This window comes from Prosopis cineraria, unplaced genomic scaffold, assembly GCF_029017545.1.
Source record: "Prosopis cineraria cultivar Desert tree isolate PC_DT_omini unplaced genomic scaffold, ASM2901754v1 PC2, whole genome shotgun sequence".
NCBI classification, from domain to species: Eukaryota; Viridiplantae; Streptophyta; class Magnoliopsida; order Fabales; family Fabaceae; genus Prosopis; species Prosopis cineraria.
The window spans coordinates 18054637-18076462 of NW_026555333.1; the positions used below are offsets into that span (position 1 = coordinate 18054637).

Here is a 21826-nt window from a genome sequence, read left to right on the forward strand (position 1 = left end):
AAACAAACTTAAATCCTTTTCATGTCAATGAGATCTACTCGAATGAAGTAAGGATCTCACACCATTCCGAAGAGTATCTAAATTAACGTTTTAGGGAACTGTTTCCAACAAGATAGTGAATCCCATTGTTTTATGCCCATCTCAAAACCATATTGGGCTTACGTTTTGATTAGTTTTGCTGTAACCATTGGGCTGATTGGGCCGAAACTAAAAATCCATGCCATGGATAACTTGGTGTGAAAGAACGGACCCGGTTTTCTCATTTGAATTACGTGCATCTCCACGTGAATAATGGGGATCCGAATCTGAGGAAGCAGCGGTGCAGTGCGTTGACGAAGCGGTGAGAGAAAGAGAGAAGGAAGCAACTGGTGATGGAGGAGAGAGAAGATTAGGGTGGTCCTGCTTGCGATTTTCGCCTCTGTGGGTTTCTCCAAATTCCAGTTTCTTTCAATCCCTAACGCTTTCTGGAATTTTGGGGTTGCTTACTCACCAAACCCCATTTCATTTGGGAATCTGCAAGAACTGATTCGTGCCGACGGTGTCGAAGGGGAAAACCTCGTTGTTTTTGAAACTCTGGGGATTGGTGTAGTTTGGTTTTGTTAATTTCGAAGATGGCGTATAGGAGGAGACAGCAGGCAACTTCAAGACCTTCGGCAGCATTTGAAGAATTTGCAGACGAAGGAATTCGAAACCCTCCTCCTCCGTCTTCTTTTGAGGCTTTGTCCTCTGATATTGACGGCTCATTTACGTCGTCTCCGTCTTCACTAGCTGCCAAAGCCATCAGAGCATCTTCGGCTCGTCGGGACTCTTCCCTCTCCTCTGCTTACCGTCACTCCAACCTCCCCACTGCTCCTCCGGTTGCCCAACCCCCAACTACTTCACCTGTATCTTCTAAGGTTTTTGCTACCTTCTTTATCCTCTGCTATGGTTTGATGGGTCATGGGTACTGAAGTGGTATTTTCACTTGGGTGGACCAAAAAATGATCCAAAAGAAGGGGGTTTCTCTGTTAGGCATGAAACTAGAGGAGAAAGGTCTAATCTTATTTGTGATATATCTTTACCTTATACTAATCTTTTAAACTCTAAGATTTACACTACCGAGGACGTTAAGGACGATGTATTCTTGTTATTTTATGTAAATTAGCCGGTTTAATTCCTGCCGTCGACTAAGTATTTACTTCTTAGTTGTGACATTTAGTTATGAAGCATTCCTATATTCTCGTAGGTCTAGGCTGTTCGAGTGCTGCTGCTTATATTCAATCATTGTGCCAGACTTATCTTTTGTTTCTGACAATGACTTCTTGAATAAGTTTTTGGTTCTTCATTTGGACTGAAATTTTATAACTTCAAAGGGTTCTTTTGTTGATCTCTTTCGCAACCAGGGCAATGATTAAAGATGATATCATAAGTTCCACTGTTCCAGGTTTGTGAAGTTTGAGAGTTGATACCATCCAATTTTGTTGGCACAAAAATTTGAAGTTTGACAACTGACATACTTTCTGAAGTTCCTGATCATTCGAATGAAAACCTTTTGCACTTCTGGCTTTTCCTCTGGATTTACATTATTTTTTGGGGTGTTTTGGTCACATTTTCTTGGAAACAGATCGTCATAATCAGTAGCTTTACGTTATCTAATAATTTTTAACTATGGTGGTCTTGATGTATCAAACTGCTTTTATAGCTCCCTGATTCAATCCCATATTCATTTTGCCCCTCTTGCTCTCGTTGGATCACCAAAACATGGATTGGTCCTTTTCTTTTGCTGCCATCTCCCTTCTAATAAATTTCTCTTTTAGCAAATGAGGAGAGGAAAGCAAACTACTGGCACATATTACATCTTGTTTTGATAGTTAATGTTCATTTATTTGCAGCTTCAAGTTCCTATTTTAGTACTGTTTTAAAACCAGTATGATCTGTATTCCAATGTATCTGTTCAGTTTAAAGCCAATTCCTTTTTCCTTCATTGATGTGATCATTTTTTAAGTGGTTTCTTTGACAGGAATTACCATGTTTCATGTATTAAGTTCTTAAAAGAAAGATTTTTGCATTTATGCTGCCGCCAGTTAAACACTGTTATTTAATGAAAGTTTCAAATGGACATTTGAGTCATTGGCTATCTGCTGCTTCCTTAAAATACTATTGCTTTCATCATCTTAATACTTTTTTGTCACCTAGTAAATTTAGTCGTTCCTATAGACCTTATCATGTGCACTGCCTCTTCCAGCATCTTGATTTTAAATTAGTTGTCATCTTGAGACAAAAGCCTTTCCCTGTCATTATGACAACAGTATCATTTATGTATGCTTTTGAGCCTTAACTTTTTGCGGAGCAATGGCATGTTCTTCTTGCTGTGTTATTTAGTGGATGCATTTAATTAGCATTATTTTATGTAATAGTTTACGACTTTAGAAATAATTGTCTCCGGTCATGGAGTTGAGTCTATTGGTTTGGAAACTATGTGCTCCGGTGCATATATTTTTTATTTGAGTTCATCCACTAGATTATATTTGTGGACAATAAATGAAAGCATGATATTGAATTCCTTAATCTTTAGAGCATTAAAGATTGGGAAATGGATGCCAAAACCATATGCTTACTTTTCTCTCCCACTCTTAATTTGTATTCTTCAGGCTGAACACTCTATTTTCATGATCTGAAGTGTCTGTTTCTTTCTGCCCCACTTGTTATGTTGTTCGTAATTATAGGATTCAAGAGTCTACGAATATACATCAATGAAAACCTTGAATGAGTCCAAGCATGGATTTTGGGGGTCTCTGGCCAGAAAAGCTAAATCTATTATTGAGGACGAACAGGCAACCCTGCATTCTAAAGCACCTGAGAGGATGGAGCCACAAATGCCTGGCGCAGCTTCTGGGGGCAAGGTGAGAGATTAGAATTATATATTTGCCACCAGAACATTGTAAATTGATTTTGTATTGCTCCCCCCCCCCCCAAAAAAAAAAGAAGCTTTTATCAGACTACGGAACTTTCAAGTTGCTCAAGGTTTGACTAGGGCGCTGGCAAAAAAGAATAGTGAATTCTCTTATTATAATAAGCTAAATAGCTTCTTGCATTGCAGGTAACTATTTAAACTTCAGGGAAAACACAAAAAAAATGAAAATATCTCATATATAGTAAAGTAAAAAAATGATAAAACTATTTAAAAACATTTTTGCCGGATGTGACCTTTAGTAGAATAATCTACATTAATGAACATTAAAATATCTTCCTTTCATATAGAATAAATATTACAAAAAGTAAAAGATGTTAGGAACGGTGATGAATTTTAATAAATAGCAAAAAGTAGATTATATATAATTTGTAGTTTGTGATATGTGAATGTAAATAAATGTAAATATAATAAGAGGCAGTTAGTTGGGTAGTTATAAGAAGGGGCTGAGTCATGTTGTCTATAAAAGGGGTAAAGCAGTGTATTGGGTGATTATTGATATATGAATGATGCGTAATAAGATGAATCTGTCTCTCGTCTCTTCTCTCTCTGCTCTCTCCCTTCCTCTCTCGCTCTCATTCCCATCTAAATCCTATATCAGTTTGTCATCCTAAAAAACGAAGAAAAAGAAAAGAAGTTGCATCTGATGTTGGGAAGGGTCACTTATTGCACCAAAAGGTTGACTAGTGAGATAAGAATGTTTCTCTATTAATCTACTATGGCTGGTTCAATCGGTATGGAAGTTGAACTTTTTTGTGTTCTCCTTGTTATGGAAATTGAGATGTTTCATTGTAACAATTTGTGCATTTGGCTTGTTAATGGTTTCTAGTTATATCTTGAACTGTCAAATTTGATTATCGTTTCCTTCTCTCTGTAGTTCCAAAATTCAAATAACTCAGACGAGAGCAGTCTCAAAAGGGACAACCCAAAGTTACTTAAGGGATTCGATGCCTTAACATCTTCTCTAAGCAATATTGGCAGCACCATTGGTAATGCCTTGGAGGTAATCTTATAAAACGTTTCACCTGTAGTTTATCTTTCTGTGAGTGTTCCATTCTTGAAAATCTACAAGATTTCCATGTTTATTCCCTTTTATGGGATTAGTTAGTAGAGTGGATTATGATGGGCATATTCACCTATGCATGTACTGTTTGGCTTTGGGCTCAAGTAAAAAGAATATATGAAGTTACTATCGTATTGTAGGTTCTAAACTTTTTAAAGCTGGAGGCATCAACCCCCCCCCCCAACACACACACACACACAAAAGAAGCAAAAAAGCCCATGGAGTTCAAGATCTTATTAGCACTACAATACACATTTGCAGGAGGGTTTTACAATTGTGGAGAATCGGACATCAGGCATCATCCAAGAAACTCGTAATCATATAAAGAAAAAACCTGGCAGCTCTGAGTTACAGAGGCAGGAGGCAAACCCTTCTGCTACACGGCAACACTCCCAATCACGGACCCAGAAGCAAACAGACCAAGAACTTCAACTGAAGGCATCTCGCGACGTAAGGTGGCAACTGTGTATCACTTTTTCATGTGGTCAAATGAAATTGTGTGATCAATCATTGTTTGCCCTGTCTATATTGCTCTGGTAAAAAAAAAAATGCTTTCTAGAATTGGATTCTGTGCATGAGGATTGTTTTGATTTGTTGATTATGAAAAGCAAATTCACTATACAGTGTTAAATTCTCGGTGTGGCTGCTGGGAATTGTATGAAACTTAGATCAACATGTTAAGACAGATGGATAATAATAAATAACCTAGCAGTTCATATGGGAGTAAATTAAATTTTTGGCATTAGCTGTGGCTGCTTTGTTCTTCTTAATTTTGGGACCATGGTCTGGTATTGTTAACGTGCACAATGAAAGATGAGGGCTGTTTCCTGTTGTAAAAAGTGAGTTTAGCACTTAACTTCATCACCTAATCAGCATGATAATTGGTTGGGTTTCTGTTGTTATTTATAATCTATAAATGGATCTTCATTGGATAGATTAATTTGGTTTCGGTATTAACCATGAATTGAACCAGCTATCATTGATTGTAGAAAATGATAAAGCTGAACCAAACCTGCTAGAGATGTTAATAAAATAAATCTTTAGCCTTCTCCCAAGTCCTAACAGGTTAAGCTTGAGATGGAGTCTTTGACATGGTATTGGAGCTTCTAAGATCATATGATGAGAAATTTGATCCTTTCCATCCTCATTTTCTTAATTTGCAGCACAAGGTATGGCAGGTTTGTACTCCATGAATACTTCTTCGAGCCCAATGGGCTATTGCTGGAGGAAGGTAGTGATAAAATTGATCATGGGCATTCTTCTAACAACATTAGCATTTAGGATGATATGGTTATTGACAAAGACAACAATTTCTACTGTACCAATCATGTGGTGTATGCTTCTTCACTGACCGATGGCTACTGTACAGGAAACCTGTCCTAGTGGAACTCCTAAAGGATTAGGAGTTCATTATTATGAAAAATTCATATAAGTAATTATTATTTAGGGGTCTCACAATTATTTCTGAGTCATGCTTAGTTGGGATGAAGGGGGAAATTGGAAAAGGAATGTGTATTTGGACAATGAAGTCTTAAACCTTTTGTCATTTTCCCTCTTCATTAACACTAGCTCATGTTCTCTCCAACCAATTATTGCTGTGTTTGAAGACCTGCAGGTCATATTTTTTTCTCCTCTTTATATCTTCTTAGAACTCTATGTAGCTGATCCCACCTAGTGGAATATGGCTTCTTGTTGTTTTGTATATCTTCTTAGAACTAACATTAGAATGGCATTCCATTCTTAAAGCATTTTGTTCTTATTTGATTTTTGCAATGGCTGATTACTTGTCCCAAAATTTTCATGGTGCTTTCTCTAGTTCTTGATCATTCCATGCATTTTCCTTTTTTTCCTCCCATTTTTGGTGAACCATGGATTTTCTTTTTATTCTCGTTTGAAGGTAGAGCTTATTTATTTTGTATTCTCAAACACAGAGAGAGAGAGAGGGAGAGGGAGGGAGGGGAGGAGGACGTGTGTGTGTCCTAGTTGCTGTGCTCTTTAGCTTTTAATAATATTTATCATTGGCATTCCTTCCCACCATCATATGAAATCATGCTGATACTATCATATTGTCTTTGCTTCTCGTGTAGAAGGAATATTTAGACATGGGTTATTTTGTTTCACCTTGTTTATTTTAACAGGTTGCAATGGCAATGGCTGCCAAAGCGAAGTTACTTCTTCGGGAGTTGAAGACTGTTAAAGCTGATTTGGCTTTTGCAAAAGAACGATGTGCACAGCTGGAGGAAGAAAACAAAATTCTCCGTGAGAGTCGTGAAAGGGGAGACAACCCGGAAGATGATGACATGGTATGCGGTTTTATCTTTTAATTCCATTATTCCTTGTATAATTAACAAAGCTGATTCTTTGGTTTAATTAAATGCTTGTTTTTTTCCCTTCTGTTTCATGTTTAGATATTCAATTTGAACTCTAAGTTCCCCCTCAAGGAATGTGGTGAGTCATTGCACCAAGTAATTTATTTCTTATGATAACATTTCCAATCCTGAATCCAGATACGACTTCAACTTGAAACACTATTGGCTGAAAAAGCTCGTCTGGCCCATGAAAATTCTGTTTTTGCCCGGGAGAATCGCTTTCTGAGGGAAGTTGTTGAATATCACCAGCTTACCATGCAAGATGTTGTCTACTTTGATGAGAGCAATGAGGAGGTGACAGAAGTTAATCCTCTTAACTTGCCTCCAGGACCTCCTATACAGCCTGATGATTCCATAGCTTCGTCTGTAACCACACCATCACTGTCTTCACCCGCTGCCATCAGCGTCAACGCAGCAAAGAGCACAGAACTGGCCAGAAGCCTCTCGCCTCCTATTCCAGGGAAGGAGGTAAAGACTTCAGAATTGACTAGAACCAGGTCGTCATCTCCAGGAATGGACCACCCCAAATGACATGAAATGCTCCTGCTTCTTGAATGGCACTACACTGCTTCTCTAGATTTGATGGGAAATGTTTTGAATGGTAACAATATCACGTTGCTTCCTTTGATTTGTTATTATTTATTTGTTGGTCCTGTACATTTCATGGTCGTCATCCATCACCTGTGATGTGATATTACTTTTGTTGTATAACTTAAAAGCTTTTTGGTTCCTATTTATTTCTCAGCGTAAAACTAAAATCTAAGCTGGTTTCTGTATAGCGGCATTGGCCCCAAAAGGGGAAGTTTCTGTATAGCAGCAAATTGGTGTCCTGGTTCGGATGGTTCCATTCAACTGTTGTCTCTGCATCATGTAATTTGATCATGTCTGATACAGTGAAGTTGTAAGGAAGTTTGTTTCTTTAATGGCCATTAATGGTTTTTTTTTTTAAATTTATATAATTTTTAAATTCTTTTCTAGTTGGTTTATTTGTATTTCGAATAAAACAGGTACGTCAGACAATCAGAACAAGAAAAACAAAAGACCCTCCATCAATTTCCCACCTTGGGTAGCCATGGTGGGATTTGATCAGGGCTGTGTAAAAGTTTTCTGGTCTAGTTGGATTCAACTTAAGACAAATTAGGTCCTGTTCGGTTTGGATAAAAATTGATTTTTCAGGATCAAAAAGATCAAATTCTTTCTTTGGGTTGGCTTTGATAAGGGATTAAGCATTTGGACCATTTGGTCAAGTTTGGTATTGTAAATTTACTTAATATAATTATAATTAATTTATTAATTATTATTACAATAAGTTAATTTATAATAGTAATTAGTATTTTTTTTATTTTATACTTGTTAAGTTATGAATATTGAGCAAAATTTGATCAATCTCAGTCTTCTCCTTTTATTAGTAAAATTTGTTGTTAACTTAGTGTAATGGACTTTAGATATATTAAAAATTATTTAATTTGAATCATTTGTGTTGTAATTGAAATATATATATATATATATATATTGGGGATGATTGTGGATTTATAATTGGTGTGATAAATTTTGTATGACTATAAATAATTTTATTATGTTAAAATAAATTGTTACCTTTTATAGATGAAAAGGGAGAAAAAAAAAACAACACGAGATTCTGGACAAGATCAAGATGAATTTCTTAATTCTACTAGACCAATCGGGTCTAGTTCAGTTTCCGTTATGCTAAAATCAGACTAGATCATGGAATGTTTAAACTCATTTTTTTTTTAATGAAAAGGACCAACTTTTAAGTTAGGTTAAAATTCTGTCGGATTAATCATTTGTTCAACCTTAGATTTGATCAAAGGGGCAGGCATTGAAAGACGTGGTCACTGGTGAGCAACATTTGCTAGCCTATCATCACGACAATTGTTCTGTCCTAACAGCCTGATGTCTTCCAGAGTGTCCCTGTAAGGGTGATCAGTAGCATTATCTCCAGGGATTAGGTTGATGCTCCCACACATTAGCACGAAAACTTAACTTTCTTAACATTCTTGGCCCACCAAGCTTCATTCATTTTTGAAGAGCTCCCACACACAAAAGATACTCTTGCACTAAAGCATTTCTCATCTTGTGCATTTTGGGCAAAATTCCATTACCATATTTGTATTTATTAACCAACAATTCAACCCACAGGTCATTGTTGGTACAAACGAGCTTCCAACAAAGTTTCATAATCAATGCTTCATTTTGTAGTATGACGTCTTTGATTCCCAAATCCCCTTCATTTTTCAATTTTAAAGCTTCCTCCAAGAGCTATGGAGGGGGAGGAGGGGAGATGAGGTCGTGAAAACAAGAAATTTTATTATCCAATATTTAAAATTAAATATAAATGAGAAACCCTATGATTTTTTATAGAGCCCTATAAATAATAATAATAATAATAATAATAATAAAAATCTAAATCTGAATTAAATCATAATATAAATGATGTCGATAAGGTATCAAACTAATTTAGATATTTTATTTTATTTGAGATAATATTTAAAGATAAAAATAAATCATATATACTAAATCAAATAATACTAAACCCTAGGTATTAAATCAAATCTAATACACCTTAAATTATCTAATGGATATTCAATATCCTTATTCAAACAATCTTAATAAAATAATCCTAAATAAAATCAATTAAATCCTATTCATATTCCTACACTTAACTATCTAACTATTTTTTTTCTTTTGGCTGACATGTTAGTTTTAGTTAAAGATGCCTTGTATTTAAAATAAGAAACATTTGGTTTAATTGGCTAAAGGAGTTGAATCCTCTCACCCTATAATGTCGACTTCAATACTCATGTGTGAGATTGTTGTCGGTAATAACGGTTTCACATGGACAGTGAAGGTTCGGATTAATATGAAATAAGGGTAATATAGTATAACAAATTTTGATAACTGCAATACAATTTTTTTTATAAATGATATTTCCATTAAAAGGGTGATTTTTATCCTAATTAAATTAACATATATTAATTAGGCATATCCCCCTCGTACCTCAAGAAGTATACCTGTACAAGAAATGAGCTGCATTATTAGCCGAATTTATAAACATGCTATAAATTTTGTATTTTACATAGATGATATTGTATCAGTTATATAATTTAACTTTATACAATATCGTATTTGAGTCACTAAACATTCTTAAAAATTTTATTAGACTTGTACAACTTATTCATCAACAATGTACCCTATTCTAAATTCATGTGATTTTTTCCTCTTCGAATGATGAAGTCACAAAAAATTTTCCCCATTGAGGTGTAAAGGACATTAAATCTTTTTTTTTTCCCTAGAAGCAGAGATTAATAGATTATTACGCTACTCAGAGCAGTTTAAAGAGATGAAAAGATGAAAATGTGAACTTTTCAAACTATTACTTTTTCCGACCTTTTCACTTTTACCATCGACTTTGCAGTGTTGTGAAATGGGGAATGCTTTTTCAGTTTTTATTATTCATCCCAATTTTATTGACAATAAAAATTTTCACTGTCATGTTTTTATTATTAATAAATAAATTGACTCTTCAAAGCTTATGAAACGTGTTTGACTAGAAGTATTTAAATTCAGAAATATTTCTTTTGCATGAGGCACCATCTTATTAGAGGAAGAAATATTAAAAATATTTTAAGATTAAAAATTTAGTTCTGAATAGCTCTGAACAGGCACAATTTTTTCCTCCTTGGATGAGTATGTCATTTTTTTTTATATAAATAAAAGTTTAAATAAGTTGTCTTTCAAGGCTCACCGAGAAATTTTTTTTATCAGTAATAGGATTTCAATCTCACAACTTTATAAGTTATAAATTAAATTTTTACTAATTAGATCTTTTATGGATGAGTATAATCATTTTATTTGCATATATGAACCGTACACATCTAATTTAAGCAATCTAAATTAAATTTAAAAAGTCAAGATTTTATAAAAAATTAAAATATAATTAAAATATAAACTATCCGTCTGATTTGGGAATTTAAATTAGATATGCATCATGCATGTTCCTAAATCCCAAAAAAACGTTAGGGATGCGGGGAAGATTGTTTTACAGAACAAGAAAACATATTTTTAACAACACAGGAAAAATATGTTTTATTATCAATTAATTATATCTATCTCCATATATTTATAAACAATCTATTGTCCAAAAAGGAAACAATGAGGGTCATCTATTTTTTTTTTAATTTTGACTTGAGTCCACATTTTTATCTCCGCTTTAATTTGAATCGAGTCAAGGACCACAATACATGAAGTATTTACTATAGTTACATAATTAGAATTTAGATTTAAAATCTACTATTAAGTTATATTCTATAATCTTTCATCAACTTACGGCCTATTTGACTCCACAATTTTCACTTTTGAAAAGCACTTTTTCACTTTTCATATGGGAAAAGTTATTTAAATATTACAGTTTTTAAATATTTCTTCTTTTTTGGTCAGCTATTTTTTAAACATTTTTAATATTTATTTGTATAATAAAAATTATAAATAATCATAAATCAATATTTTTTTTATAATTGTACATTCAAAAACATATTTCATTGTATATAATTTAAATAATAATTTATCAAAATAACTTTTAAAAAAATATATTCAAACTCAAATTTCATTCAAACAATTACTTTTAGCAAATACAATTTTGACAAATTAATTTTTAGTCAATAGAACCCAACCATGCACTTAGTATTTTTAGTGAACACTTAGACCTCATTTGATATGATGGAAGAGTTTTTTATAGAATCGGAATCGAAATTGAAATTGAAATCAAATTAGAATCAGAATAAAATTGAGTTATAAATGTATGTTTGGTATGAGATGGAATTTGAATATATATTAATAAATATATATTAAAATAGATAAAGACCAAAATAACCTTATAAAAAAAAAAACTAGCCATATGATGGAGTGTATATGTGGGGTACTTATAACAATTTATGGAATTGCGGCAATTCCATCATGATGAGATGAAATTGAATTTGAGTATTTTGACAGAATTGGAATTCATAAAGAATTGGATTCATGCATACAAACCATTAAAAGCATGATTACAATTTAATTTCATTTCTCTCGAATCTAATTTAATGTACCAAACATAACCTTAGTGTCAATTGATTCTAACTTAGAACTCCTTAAAACTTGAATGGACTCACTTGTAACTTACATGAACTCAAGAAAGCCAAACAAACTTGACAAAACTTGGTGCTATAAGATATGAATCCAAGCCCCACCATCATGTATTAAAAGCTTACGATATAAGTTGATGTTTATATTTTTACTACTATGATTTTATCTTTGTTTCTTTTTGGAGTTTAAATTAAATTTGGGAAAGGGAGAAATAATTAAGAGTGAAAGAATGTTAAAATGAAGAAAGAAAAGAAGCAATTGGGGGGCAGGTAGTTGGTTGTGGCATTCACTGCATCTGCACATCACCAGCTATTTCCAGCTCCTTTTCTCTCTCTGCCCCCCATTTTTCCCTAACCCTAATCAAATTCTTGACACTGACCTTTTTCTTCTTCCCTTTTTTCAAAATTTAAACAAAAATTAAGTTTATATAAATTCAATTTTATACAGTATATGTTTTTGGCCTCAATAAATATTTATACAGATACTTCTCACATCGGTAATGGGGCTTCAAACCATATTTTATATGTTGTAGGGTAGTAAATTTTTATCAATTAAACTATAACATTTGTTGCCTTAAACTTTTTTATATCTGATGATTTATTTACTGTTTATTTAGTACTTGATAACTACTTTTTATATGGTTAAGTATTACATTATTGTTTAAAAATTTGACACATTTTTATTGATAGCTGATAAAATATTCAAATCTTGATTTACTTACATAATTTTTAATAATCATCTTTTATTCATCAATAATAATAATAATAATAATAATAATAATAATAATAATAAACAACGAGTCCTTATTGTGAAATTCACCTTTTCCCTCTTCTTTTCCCAAAACGTTGTTCATCATCAATCCAATTGTATCATATGATTGAAAATGTACGGGTGATCGGTGAGAAATTTTCAAGAATCGAATCTCGTTTGAAAAAAGAAAAATTACGTGATTTTCGGCTTAAAGAAAAGTGTGAGCGTGAGAGAGAGTCGGGTTGGGTCCTAGAAGAAGCATCGAGTCACGCATGGGATACACTGAGAAAGTCTGCTTCTCCAACCTCTGTTAACATTTCACAATGAAGCTTCAATGTGGGTTCATTACAGTGAGTCTTCACCTCCCCAATCTCATACCTAAACTTTTCATCTGAGTCTCCTCTTGATTTGTCGCTGGAATTTGGGTCTTTCTGATTCTGTTTATTATAGCCATTTTACTTTGTTTTTCATTTTCTTTCGAATCAAGATTTGCCCATTCCTTGCTCATTTAAATCTCAAAACATGTAAGAATTCCAAGATTTGTTGTTGACCCATTACAGGAATTTGGTTGCTTGAAGGAGGGGTTTTGATATAATTCGATGATTTAGGTGAAAAAGTAATATGGAAATTGGAAATTTCAGGGTTTGGCCTCTCACTCTTGGTGGGTTTCATTGAATTTGAAGGTACGAATGAGATCTTGATGAGGGTCCGAACCAGTTTCTTTGTACTGCTCGCATTGCCATGTCTGTTTTCTCTTCCATTTCTAAATGCTCAGTCATGGCCATCACCAAATTCTTCTTTATCAGCACGCTCATTGGATGCCCTTCTCCAGGACTATGCCTTTAGGGCCTTCATTAGGCCAAGAACTGGTGTACCCTACGATGGGAAAGTTCCTTCTAACCTAACAGGAATTAGCATTGCGGCGTTAAGGCTTAGGAGTGGTAGTTTGAGAATCAGAGGCGTTGATAGCTATAAGGAGTTTCAGATCCCAACTGGGGTTGTTGAACAACCTTATGTGGAGAGGCTTGTGTTGGTATATCACAACTTAGGCAATTGGTCTGATCATTTTTACCCTTTACCTGGTTACACTTATTTAGCTCCTGTTTTTGGTCTGTTAGCCTATTCTGCTGCAAATTTGTCTGCAACTGAGTTGCCTGAACTGGACATAAGAGCATCTGATCAGCCAATTTTGATCAAGTTCCCGGATGTGAAGAAGCTGAAGCAGCCACACTCTGCATCACCAACATCACCATCACCCAAATGTGTGTACTTTGATTTAAACGGTTCAGTTCAATTTGACATACTATTACCCGGAAATGTGTGTTCAACAGGTCAACAGGGGCACTTCTCCATAGTTGTGGAAGAGTCTGAATCTCCATCTCCTTCACCGTCACCAGCACCTTCTGCTTCTGGTGGAGTCCCAAGTGAAGAAGGTCATGGGATGAAGAAGAAGAAGAAGAAGAAGTCTTATATTGCATGGATAGTTGTTGGATCTGTGGTTGGTGGGTTGGCTTTGTTGGTAGTGTTGTATCTTGTGGTTGTTAGGTTTAGGAGGTCCAAGGAAGCGATGAGGATACAGGAAATGGAATGGGCTGCAGATAGCAGTGAAACCTTGCACATGGCATCCATTGGAGGAGGGGCCAAAGCACCTCTGGCTATGGGGACTCGTACAAGACCAGTCATAGAAACTGACTATGTTCCTTAGGATCTCTGACTCTTTATTCTTGCAGCAGCATTGTTTGGTTTCTTCTTCTTATTACCTTCACTGGGATTTTGATTTTTCTGTTCATAATGAGCCCTCATGCTCAAGTTCAGTTCAGTTCAGCTTTCTTGGTTGTAATCTGTTTGAGTTCTTTCTTTCATTCTCTTCTGCTTACATTGGCATGAGGTAGGATCCTTTCTTCTATGTTACAATAACACTCTTCTGTGAAAAAAGTTATCAGATCCATTGAGCTACTTAGAACCTTTGTTAAGCGCTTTTTGGTTTGTAATCAAACCTGCGTTGCTAGCTTGTTTCAATGACTAAATCCAAAAGCAATTTGGGTTACAATCTGCACCCTCCTCCTTCTTGTGTTTTGTTTTCTTCCAAAAACAATTTAGATTATACCTATCCCTCCCAGTTGTTGTTTTGGTTAGATTTATTTGTTTAAAATTTTTAATCTTTTTTTTTTTGGGTATCCTTTCTTAACAACAATAGCTGGAAATAAATTTTTCTTTGACTCATCATTTTTTTTCATGCAATTCATTTCTATGAAGGGGGAAAAAAGGATTGTTCATGTAAGATTCATATTGCCTATGGTTATTCCCCTTGACAATGAAGCAACAAAAAAAACTCTCTTTGAAACGAGGGGAGTGCAAACAATGTTGACAATTATTGAAATAGACAATGACAATTGCAATTTCAGTTTCCAAATCTTAATTGCATATTAGATTGATTGTAGTTTGATTGATATGTCATGACATTGATTAATGAATGCTCTCTGTCTCTATTTATAAAAATCTGTTCGGACATTGACATAGATCAATAAAATAGTTAATGTGTTGTTTCTTATTTCTAATTTTACCCTTAAGTTAATGTCTCTTCTTTTTCTTGGTGAGAAAAGTAGACTTTTATTTTCACTATTATTCATCAATTATTTAGTAGGGATGTATCTCCTAAAACTACAAACAAATTCTTATAAAAAGGAACAATATATCTCTAAAATAGGTTCTTATAAATAGTATTAAAGGGAGTGACAATTAAGTGCTTTTATTTTTGTTCTAGTGACCTTGAAACCATGTTTTCTCAAAATCTTTTTGAGGGAAGCTTTGCCTTAGAAAACCATCTAGCAATGTGGAATTGGGTACACTTTTCCTGATCATGTGTAAAACTTGTTATCTTTTTTCTTCTACCACATTAAAACTTGTTGTCTCAATTTCACAAGGGGGGGATCTATGTTATCATACATGCAACTTCTGTAAACAATGGGGTAATGTTTTAAAAACTGAATAACATGATAAGATAAAAAAGTCAATGGGTCATAGTTTTTACAATTTAACTAATTAGATTGGTAATCAACTAATGACATGGTAATTAAAGAAAAATAATATTCATATGCAAACACACATATAATATTAAAAATAATGATAATGTCAGTTTAGTTTAGAGTTATTTAGTCATAATATATTAAGTTTCAATGTCCTTACTTTTTTTCACATGTATATTTTTTATTTATCTTATCTGTCCTTTTAAAGAAAATGAGATTTCAATTTTTCTACAATTTAATTCATACAATGCCAGTAAACAAATCATGCATTCAAAATTTTACTATAATAATTTAGAAGGAAGTTGATATTAATATTTTCAAATTGAATACAAAATTTTATCACAGAGTAAAAAGAAAAAAACAATTCAAGATTGTTCAACCGAACTGCTTTTGTATTTGGACAACAGTTCAATCAATTGAGTTGATCTAAGTCTTAAAACAAATGGGAAATTTATTTGCCCTGACAAAGCATTGTACCCTTGTTTAATATTTGTTTTTTAACCATCTAATATCTAATATTGCATGTAAGATATAAGTATTACGAGGCTTAAATAGAAAAATTTTTAATAATAATTTTTTATTCATAAAATAAATAATAAGTATCCTATTACAATCTTCAAGTTTTGAATGGTAATTATTTAATTTTTGATAAAAATTATTTACTTTTATATATGTTGGAATTGGATGACATTTATCGTCATACCATGCTGCAATGAACTTTGGGACTTGACTTCTTTCCATTTATTTTCTTTTCATTTTTTTTCTATTTACCATCTCAACCCTAAATTAGTTTTTGAATGGTTAGGAATTAGTATTTCATGAAATTATTATTAAAATTTGAAATTATGATAAACAAATTAATAAATTTAACATATAAAAACTTTAATATAAATTACAATTCAAAATTCAGGATTGTAACTAAAAAGATAAAAAAAATTAAATTTTATAAAATATTAAATCCTGATTATTAAAAAATTGGTCTAAATATTGAGATGGTAAATGTAAATGGTGAGAAAATGAGGACAAACCAATTCCACCATCGAAAAGCCATAAACAAGTTACTCCGATTCGGGGTCGGATTCGGAGTTAGGACATTCGAAAGTTTCGGATCCTAGGGTTTTCACTTTTCGGACACATTCCAACACCAACGCGTAACTGCATTTTCTTCTCCCATACAGAACCGGATTCGATCGGAGGAAGACGACGACCGCAGGTTGGAACAACTAAGATGGGGAAGCAACCGGTTAGGATGAAGGCCGTGGTCTATGCTCTTTCACCTTTCCAGCAGAAGGTTATGACTGGTCTCTGGAAGGATTTGCCTTCCAAAATTCACCACAAGGTCTCTGAGAATTGGATCAGCGCCACGCTTTTGCTCGCTCCTCTTATCGGCACCTACACGTATGTTTACTTCCTTATCGTTGGATAGTCCTTTTTGCTTATCCTTTCATGTGGTTTTTTAATTCGTTTGCACCTTCTTTTGTTGTTTGATCTGGGAAACGATGGGTTTTTAATTCGATTTCCTTGTCTTATATTCTTAGAACCATCATTTTTCTGTATGTTTTATGGGTTAGATGACTGTGGCTACACAATAGCTTTCAAGTACAGATTTTAGGCATAAGAGCTCGTTTATTGTTGTACCTTAGTTTTTCTAGCGTAAATCTTTGTCTCGCTCATCTCTATTATTAGCACGATGATATTCCTGCAGTAAGTAGGATGATGAAATTGTTATGAACGCCTGATTTTGATTCACAAGGTTTTTTAAAACTTCTTTCATAAGATTCTTGCGCTAAGTAGGATTATCGAATATTGTTATAAATATCTGATTTTGATCCACAACTCACAATGTTAATATTAATGCTGAGGCCAAGGAGGAATAAGAGTCCATGTGAGTCCATGTGATCAATTGATCAATAGAGGGAGAGAGAAACAGGTAAGGAGAGGGAAGATTTTAAAAATACTATCAGGCTCCAGAATTTAGTTACAGAGGAAGCTGGGGATAGTGTTGTCAGCATATGCAGTCTTACTCAGAAGATGCAATATATATTTTCCCCCTATGTTGCTCTTCTGTGTAATATACAGATTACTGTATATAAATTTCGTCTCTACAGTAAGAAGGGTGTGGTCAGTTTTGACAAGGAGGAATATCAGTGATATCAAATTGGCCAAACAGTTCAAGTTTCACTCATGATGTTATTATTATTATTATTATTTGGGTATTGTTTTACCATTATTTATATTTTATTGTGGAGTGTGAATGGCATTTAATACAATTTTAGCAGCAAAGACATTTTTTCGCTTGCTAAATTTTTGATCGAATGGCACTCTGTTTGGATCACAAAAATAAACACAGAAGATAATGAGAAAACTATTTGGGGAGCAAAATTACAAAGACCCAAAATTTAATGAAAATATTTTCAGTCAATAAAATTCATGGGAGTGATGCATTCAAGGATGTTATTCCAGTGCATTGTATTTATGTTACATTGCTGTCAAGTTGTCCCTGAAACCATTGGTGTAGCCAATGGCATTTTTTTAATGCTTTTGAAGTGTTAGAACTCTAGACTTCTGTTAACACCCCACCCCACGTCCCCACCCCTCTAAGTTAACTACTAGTGGCTTCCAATGGCATTTCTTACTTCGTTTCTGCTCCAAGCGTGGTTTCTTCCTATAGCAGTATATAATTTCTAACCTTCATTTCTTCTCCAAACAGGCCTATGTTACTGTTAACTATGCCTCGGGGCAAGCATGTAGCTTGGTTATTCTGACTAACAGTTTTATCTTCTGGTTGCCATTCTTGTATTCATTGGAAAGATTAAAAAAAAAAAACATAGACAAATTTGATTGGAATTTTTACAGCAATCATTTCCATAGAGTAAGTGTCTCATTGTAGCTCTAAACGAGTTAGAGAAGCAAAAGAAGAAACAGGACTGATGTTAACTCGTTTGTTTTGCATTGCTGAGTTTAATTCATCTTCAATGGATATAGGTATGTTCAGAACTACCAGGAAAAGGAGAAGTTGGCTCACAGGTACTGAAGATCTGCAAGAGTATATTTGGATGATCTCTATACTTATCAGAAGATTTTTGCATTTTTGTTGTGTACCCTGCAAATAGCCTGAGACTGGTGAAACTCGATTTATATGGTTGAGATATTGTTCTACAAGTTTGGACTGTTACTACTTTTAGAAGCCTCAATGATTGTGATCTTCATGATGCTCATATGCCATCAACATGGTTGAAGTTAATTTTATGATGCCTTTGATTCGTAATGTTTTTGTACACTGCGTGTAATGCAAATAATATCAAGATTTATCAGGAATATGTGGTGGGCTCTATACGCCAGATCGTGTGTAAGGATTTTGGATCTCATAAATCGTTGCTTTGTCTCTTGTTGGGAAAGTGACTGGGTAAAATCTTTCAAGTTAATTTATGTGTTATAATGAGAGAGAGATTGATTGAAGGGAGATCTATCTAGTTGGCCAACAAAAGGGTGATCTATTTCAATAGAACTCACGTAGCATAAATGGGTTTTCTCATTTTTTGAGCATGTTTAGTTTTACATTGGAAATAATTAAAACTATGATTTTGGTGAAAGTAATTATTTGCTTCCACTAAAATTGACTTTATCTGATCCACAATGTAACATATTGATAACTACCTCACGGTTTCCCAAAAAATAAAAAGTTGGAACTTTATCGTGTAAGATACTTTACGATTTTGAGTGAAGTAAATAGAGTAAGGTATAGTTAAAAATATATGGTATGAACTATCCAATGTATTTGCCAAAAAAACAAAAGAATTATCCAATGTTTATGTTTTGAGTTGAGTAGGGCTTCTAGAAAATGTCTATATTGTGGAGTGAAGTGGGTATATCATATTTGAAGTTTTAAGTAGGTTGGATATAATAGCTAGATTTTTACAATATGTTAAATCAATATTGGAATTTTCAGAAAAGTATTTACAATTAATATTTGATTATGTTTCAAACATAATTGTTTTTCATAAGTGGACAACCGTGAGCAACAAAAAAGTTGGATTTCTTTTCAACATTTTTAAAATTTTCAGTCCTCGTGCTAAAAAGTAGAGAACCTTTCACGGCATACTCACTCAAAAGTTTTTTTTTTTTTTTGAGACAAATATTCGAAAGAATGTAAATATACTATATTATATATTAAAGCAAGAAGAAAATATTTAAAAAATACAAAAGGTGGGGGAAATCCCATAAGTAATCTTGAACAAACAGGCTAAAAAGTGTTTATGCCAATTAACCAGATTCTACTGAGGTTGTGTTACTCATGCCTCAAATAAAAATCTAACTATTTTCAATTAATTACTCAGTTCATTTTAAAGAACAATTATATCTATACTATAAATATTATATTGAAATTATAAATAAGGGAATAATGAAAAGATATCAATAAATATTGCATTGAATTTTTGAACTTGAAAAAAACATATATTTTGAAATTAATAACATGGTATAAAATATTTGGATTACATGTCCTGAAAAATTAAGACGCATTATCTATAACATATCAATAATATGATTCATCAAAATTTTTCAATTATATACATAGATATAATATATCAACAACAATTATTTTAAAAATCGTGAAACAATAATATCAATTTCAACATTACTCATTTAAATATAACGGCTCCTTCTTTAAATTTCATACAATATATTGAGAAATTGGTCTAATCCAGTGACGAATCTAGAAAAATTTAGTAATGGGGGCAATATTTATACCAAATATAAACATAAATATTTTTTAAAAATATAATTTTAAGTAATAATTAAAATAATATATAATAAATTATATAATAACATTGTAAATTTATTTTTATTATAAATAAAAGGGTAAACAATATTTTTAAATATGTATGCTTGATAGTTTTAAAGAAAATGTGGGGCAATTGATTTTTTATGGGGACAATTGCAATTTTAAAGAGGGGATAAGTGTAATTTAAACAAAAAAGTAAGTAATTTTTGCAAATTTCATGGAGGCAATTGCCCCCCTTCCTCAACGTGGATACGTCCCTGGTCTAATCTAAATTTATATATGTAAAACACATTATTGTTGCTGTCAATCTAAAGTTGAATGAATAATAGCAATGATATTAAAAAAACATTTTGTATGTTAAAATATCATGTATTGTTGTTGTTAAAATATCATGTGGGTCTCATAGTAAAAAAAAAAATGCAGGGTCCATGTAAAAAAAAATTAATAACACATATAAGATTCATAATAAAAATAATAGGTATGAGATATATTATTGATTGTGTATAAAAAAAAGATATATTATTTGTTACTTGTATTTTATATAGATATAAAATAATAAATTGTTGGAAATTTATGCCCAGCATGCATGGCAATATTTTAGTTTAAAAAGATAAAAATAAAAATAAATATTAAAAAATAATTTAGTATAATTAAAGTAAAATATATTTCTCTCCCCTCTATTTAACCTTAATTGCACTCTTTTTTATTTTTAAAACCCATACTAATCTCTCTTAAAATTAATATATTCAAGAGTTACAAAATACAAATATACTTTTTATTTTCATTTATCTAGCCATTAATTGACAGTTATACTTTGCTTGGATAGGAGGAAAGAAAATATAAGGAGAAAACAAGAGAGAAAATAACTTTTCTCATATTTAGATGAGGAAGAAAAAGTAAAAGAAGATAAAAATGAGAGAGAAAATGGGATGTGAAATTCACTACATCTTCTCCTTAAATTTTCCTTTTAGAAATGAAAAAATTTTAAGAGTAAAATTTTTGTTCCACCACTTGCCATCCTCTCTCCTTCTTATTTGTCATTTTTGTATTCCGCCTAGATGTGTTCTTCTTTCTCAACCTAAGTGGCAGCGGTGAAACTCTTATTATTAAGGGTCTTTCCACTTCTTTCTCTTCATTTCCCTCTATTTCCCCCCATCTCAACCACGCATATTATTTTATTAAATGAATTTTTTAAAATTATAAAATTAATGAATGGTTGAGATGGGGGAAGTGGAGGGAAAATAGAGAGAAAGAAGTGGAGAGGTTCTTCTCCCTTTCTCAATTCCATTGCTTCTTCTTCTTCAACAACATTTTTTTATTCAATTTCATTGGTTGACCTCTTCATTTTCTTCAATTTTTTTAATTTGTTTAATTCTATTTCATGGTGATAGTTGAACGCCAAATTGGTGTGAACTTTGGCTTTATTTCCCTTTTCTCCTTTTGCTGTTGAATTCTAGTTTTGATAAAATGAGTTTATAATTTTTTATTTTATATTATAATATATAACTTTAATAAATCATTCACTTTTAATTTTTTAAAAATAAATATAATATATTTTTACTAAAGTATTTGGTTTTTAAATATAATAATGTAAAAATATATTTCTTATAAATAATCTTATTATAAAATTAATTTTAAAACAATTTTTCCTTAAATTTATTTTTGTAAATAAAATTATATGAAATAGTGACAAATTTAATAATATTTGTTGGAGAATAAATTTCAGACTTTTGTAGATATAAC

General features: G+C 32.5%; 3 protein-coding genes across 6 annotated transcripts; all 3 read left to right on the plus strand.

Annotated features, from left to right (window-relative positions):
- Positions 1 to 286: 286 nt before the first annotated feature.
- LOC129302442 (uncharacterized) lies at positions 287 to 7305 on the plus strand. 2 transcript variants are annotated; one of them, XM_054941334.1, is made up of 7 exons: positions 287 to 896; positions 2706 to 2882; positions 3828 to 3953; positions 4275 to 4463; positions 5177 to 5191; positions 6152 to 6316; positions 6521 to 7305. In XM_054941334.1, exons 1-7 carry the CDS (start codon positions 612 to 614, stop codon positions 6911 to 6913), a joined length of 1350 nt encoding a protein of 449 aa, XP_054797309.1. In that variant the 5' UTR covers positions 287 to 611; the 3' UTR covers positions 6914 to 7305. The 2 variants fall into 2 exon arrangements, with proteins under 2 accessions (XP_054797309.1, XP_054797310.1); XM_054941335.1 differs by lacking the exon at positions 5177 to 5191 and having other exon boundaries at positions 288 to 896.
- Positions 7306 to 12434: 5129 nt separating this feature from the next.
- Positions 12435 to 14237, plus strand: LOC129303710 (uncharacterized). 3 transcript variants are annotated; one of them, XM_054943191.1, is made up of 2 exons: positions 12435 to 12624; positions 12916 to 14237. In XM_054943191.1, the coding sequence occupies exons 1-2, from the start codon at positions 12609 to 12611 to the stop codon at positions 13977 to 13979; spliced, it is 1080 nt and encodes a 359-aa protein (XP_054799166.1). In that variant the 5' UTR covers positions 12435 to 12608; the 3' UTR covers positions 13980 to 14237. The 3 variants fall into 3 exon arrangements, with proteins under 3 accessions (XP_054799166.1, XP_054799167.1, XP_054799168.1); XM_054943192.1 differs by having other exon boundaries at positions 12436 to 12624; positions 12958 to 14237; XM_054943193.1 differs by having other exon boundaries at positions 12437 to 12624; positions 12835 to 14237.
- Positions 14238 to 16383: 2146 nt separating this feature from the next.
- LOC129303587 (cytochrome b-c1 complex subunit 8) lies at positions 16384 to 18698 on the plus strand. The gene is made up of 2 exons (XM_054942998.1): positions 16384 to 16698; positions 18286 to 18698. Exons 1-2 carry the CDS (start codon positions 16529 to 16531, stop codon positions 18332 to 18334), a joined length of 219 nt encoding a protein of 72 aa, XP_054798973.1. The 5' UTR covers positions 16384 to 16528; the 3' UTR covers positions 18335 to 18698.
- Positions 18699 to 21826: the final 3128 nt, after the last annotated feature.

What these genes read in the sequence shown, in the direction of transcription:
- LOC129303587 (XM_054942998.1), top strand. Translation starts at nt 16,529, where the DNA reads ATGGGGAAGCAACCGGTTAGGATGAAGGCCGTGGTCTATGCTCTTTCA. An exon ending in CCTCTTATCGGCACCTACAC is followed by an intron (nt 16,699 to 18,285) that starts GTATGTTTACTT and finishes CAATGGATATAG; the next exon opens with GTATGTTCAGAACTACCAGG.
- LOC129302442 (XM_054941334.1), top strand. Translation starts at nt 612, where the DNA reads ATGGCGTATAGGAGGAGACAGCAGGCAACTTCAAGACCTTCGGCAGCA. An exon ending in CTTCACCTGTATCTTCTAAG is followed by an intron (nt 897 to 2,705) that starts GTTTTTGCTACC and finishes TCGTAATTATAG; the next exon opens with GATTCAAGAGTCTACGAATA. An exon ending in ACCCGGAAGATGATGACATG is followed by an intron (nt 6,317 to 6,520) that starts GTATGCGGTTTT and finishes TCCTGAATCCAG; the next exon opens with ATACGACTTCAACTTGAAAC.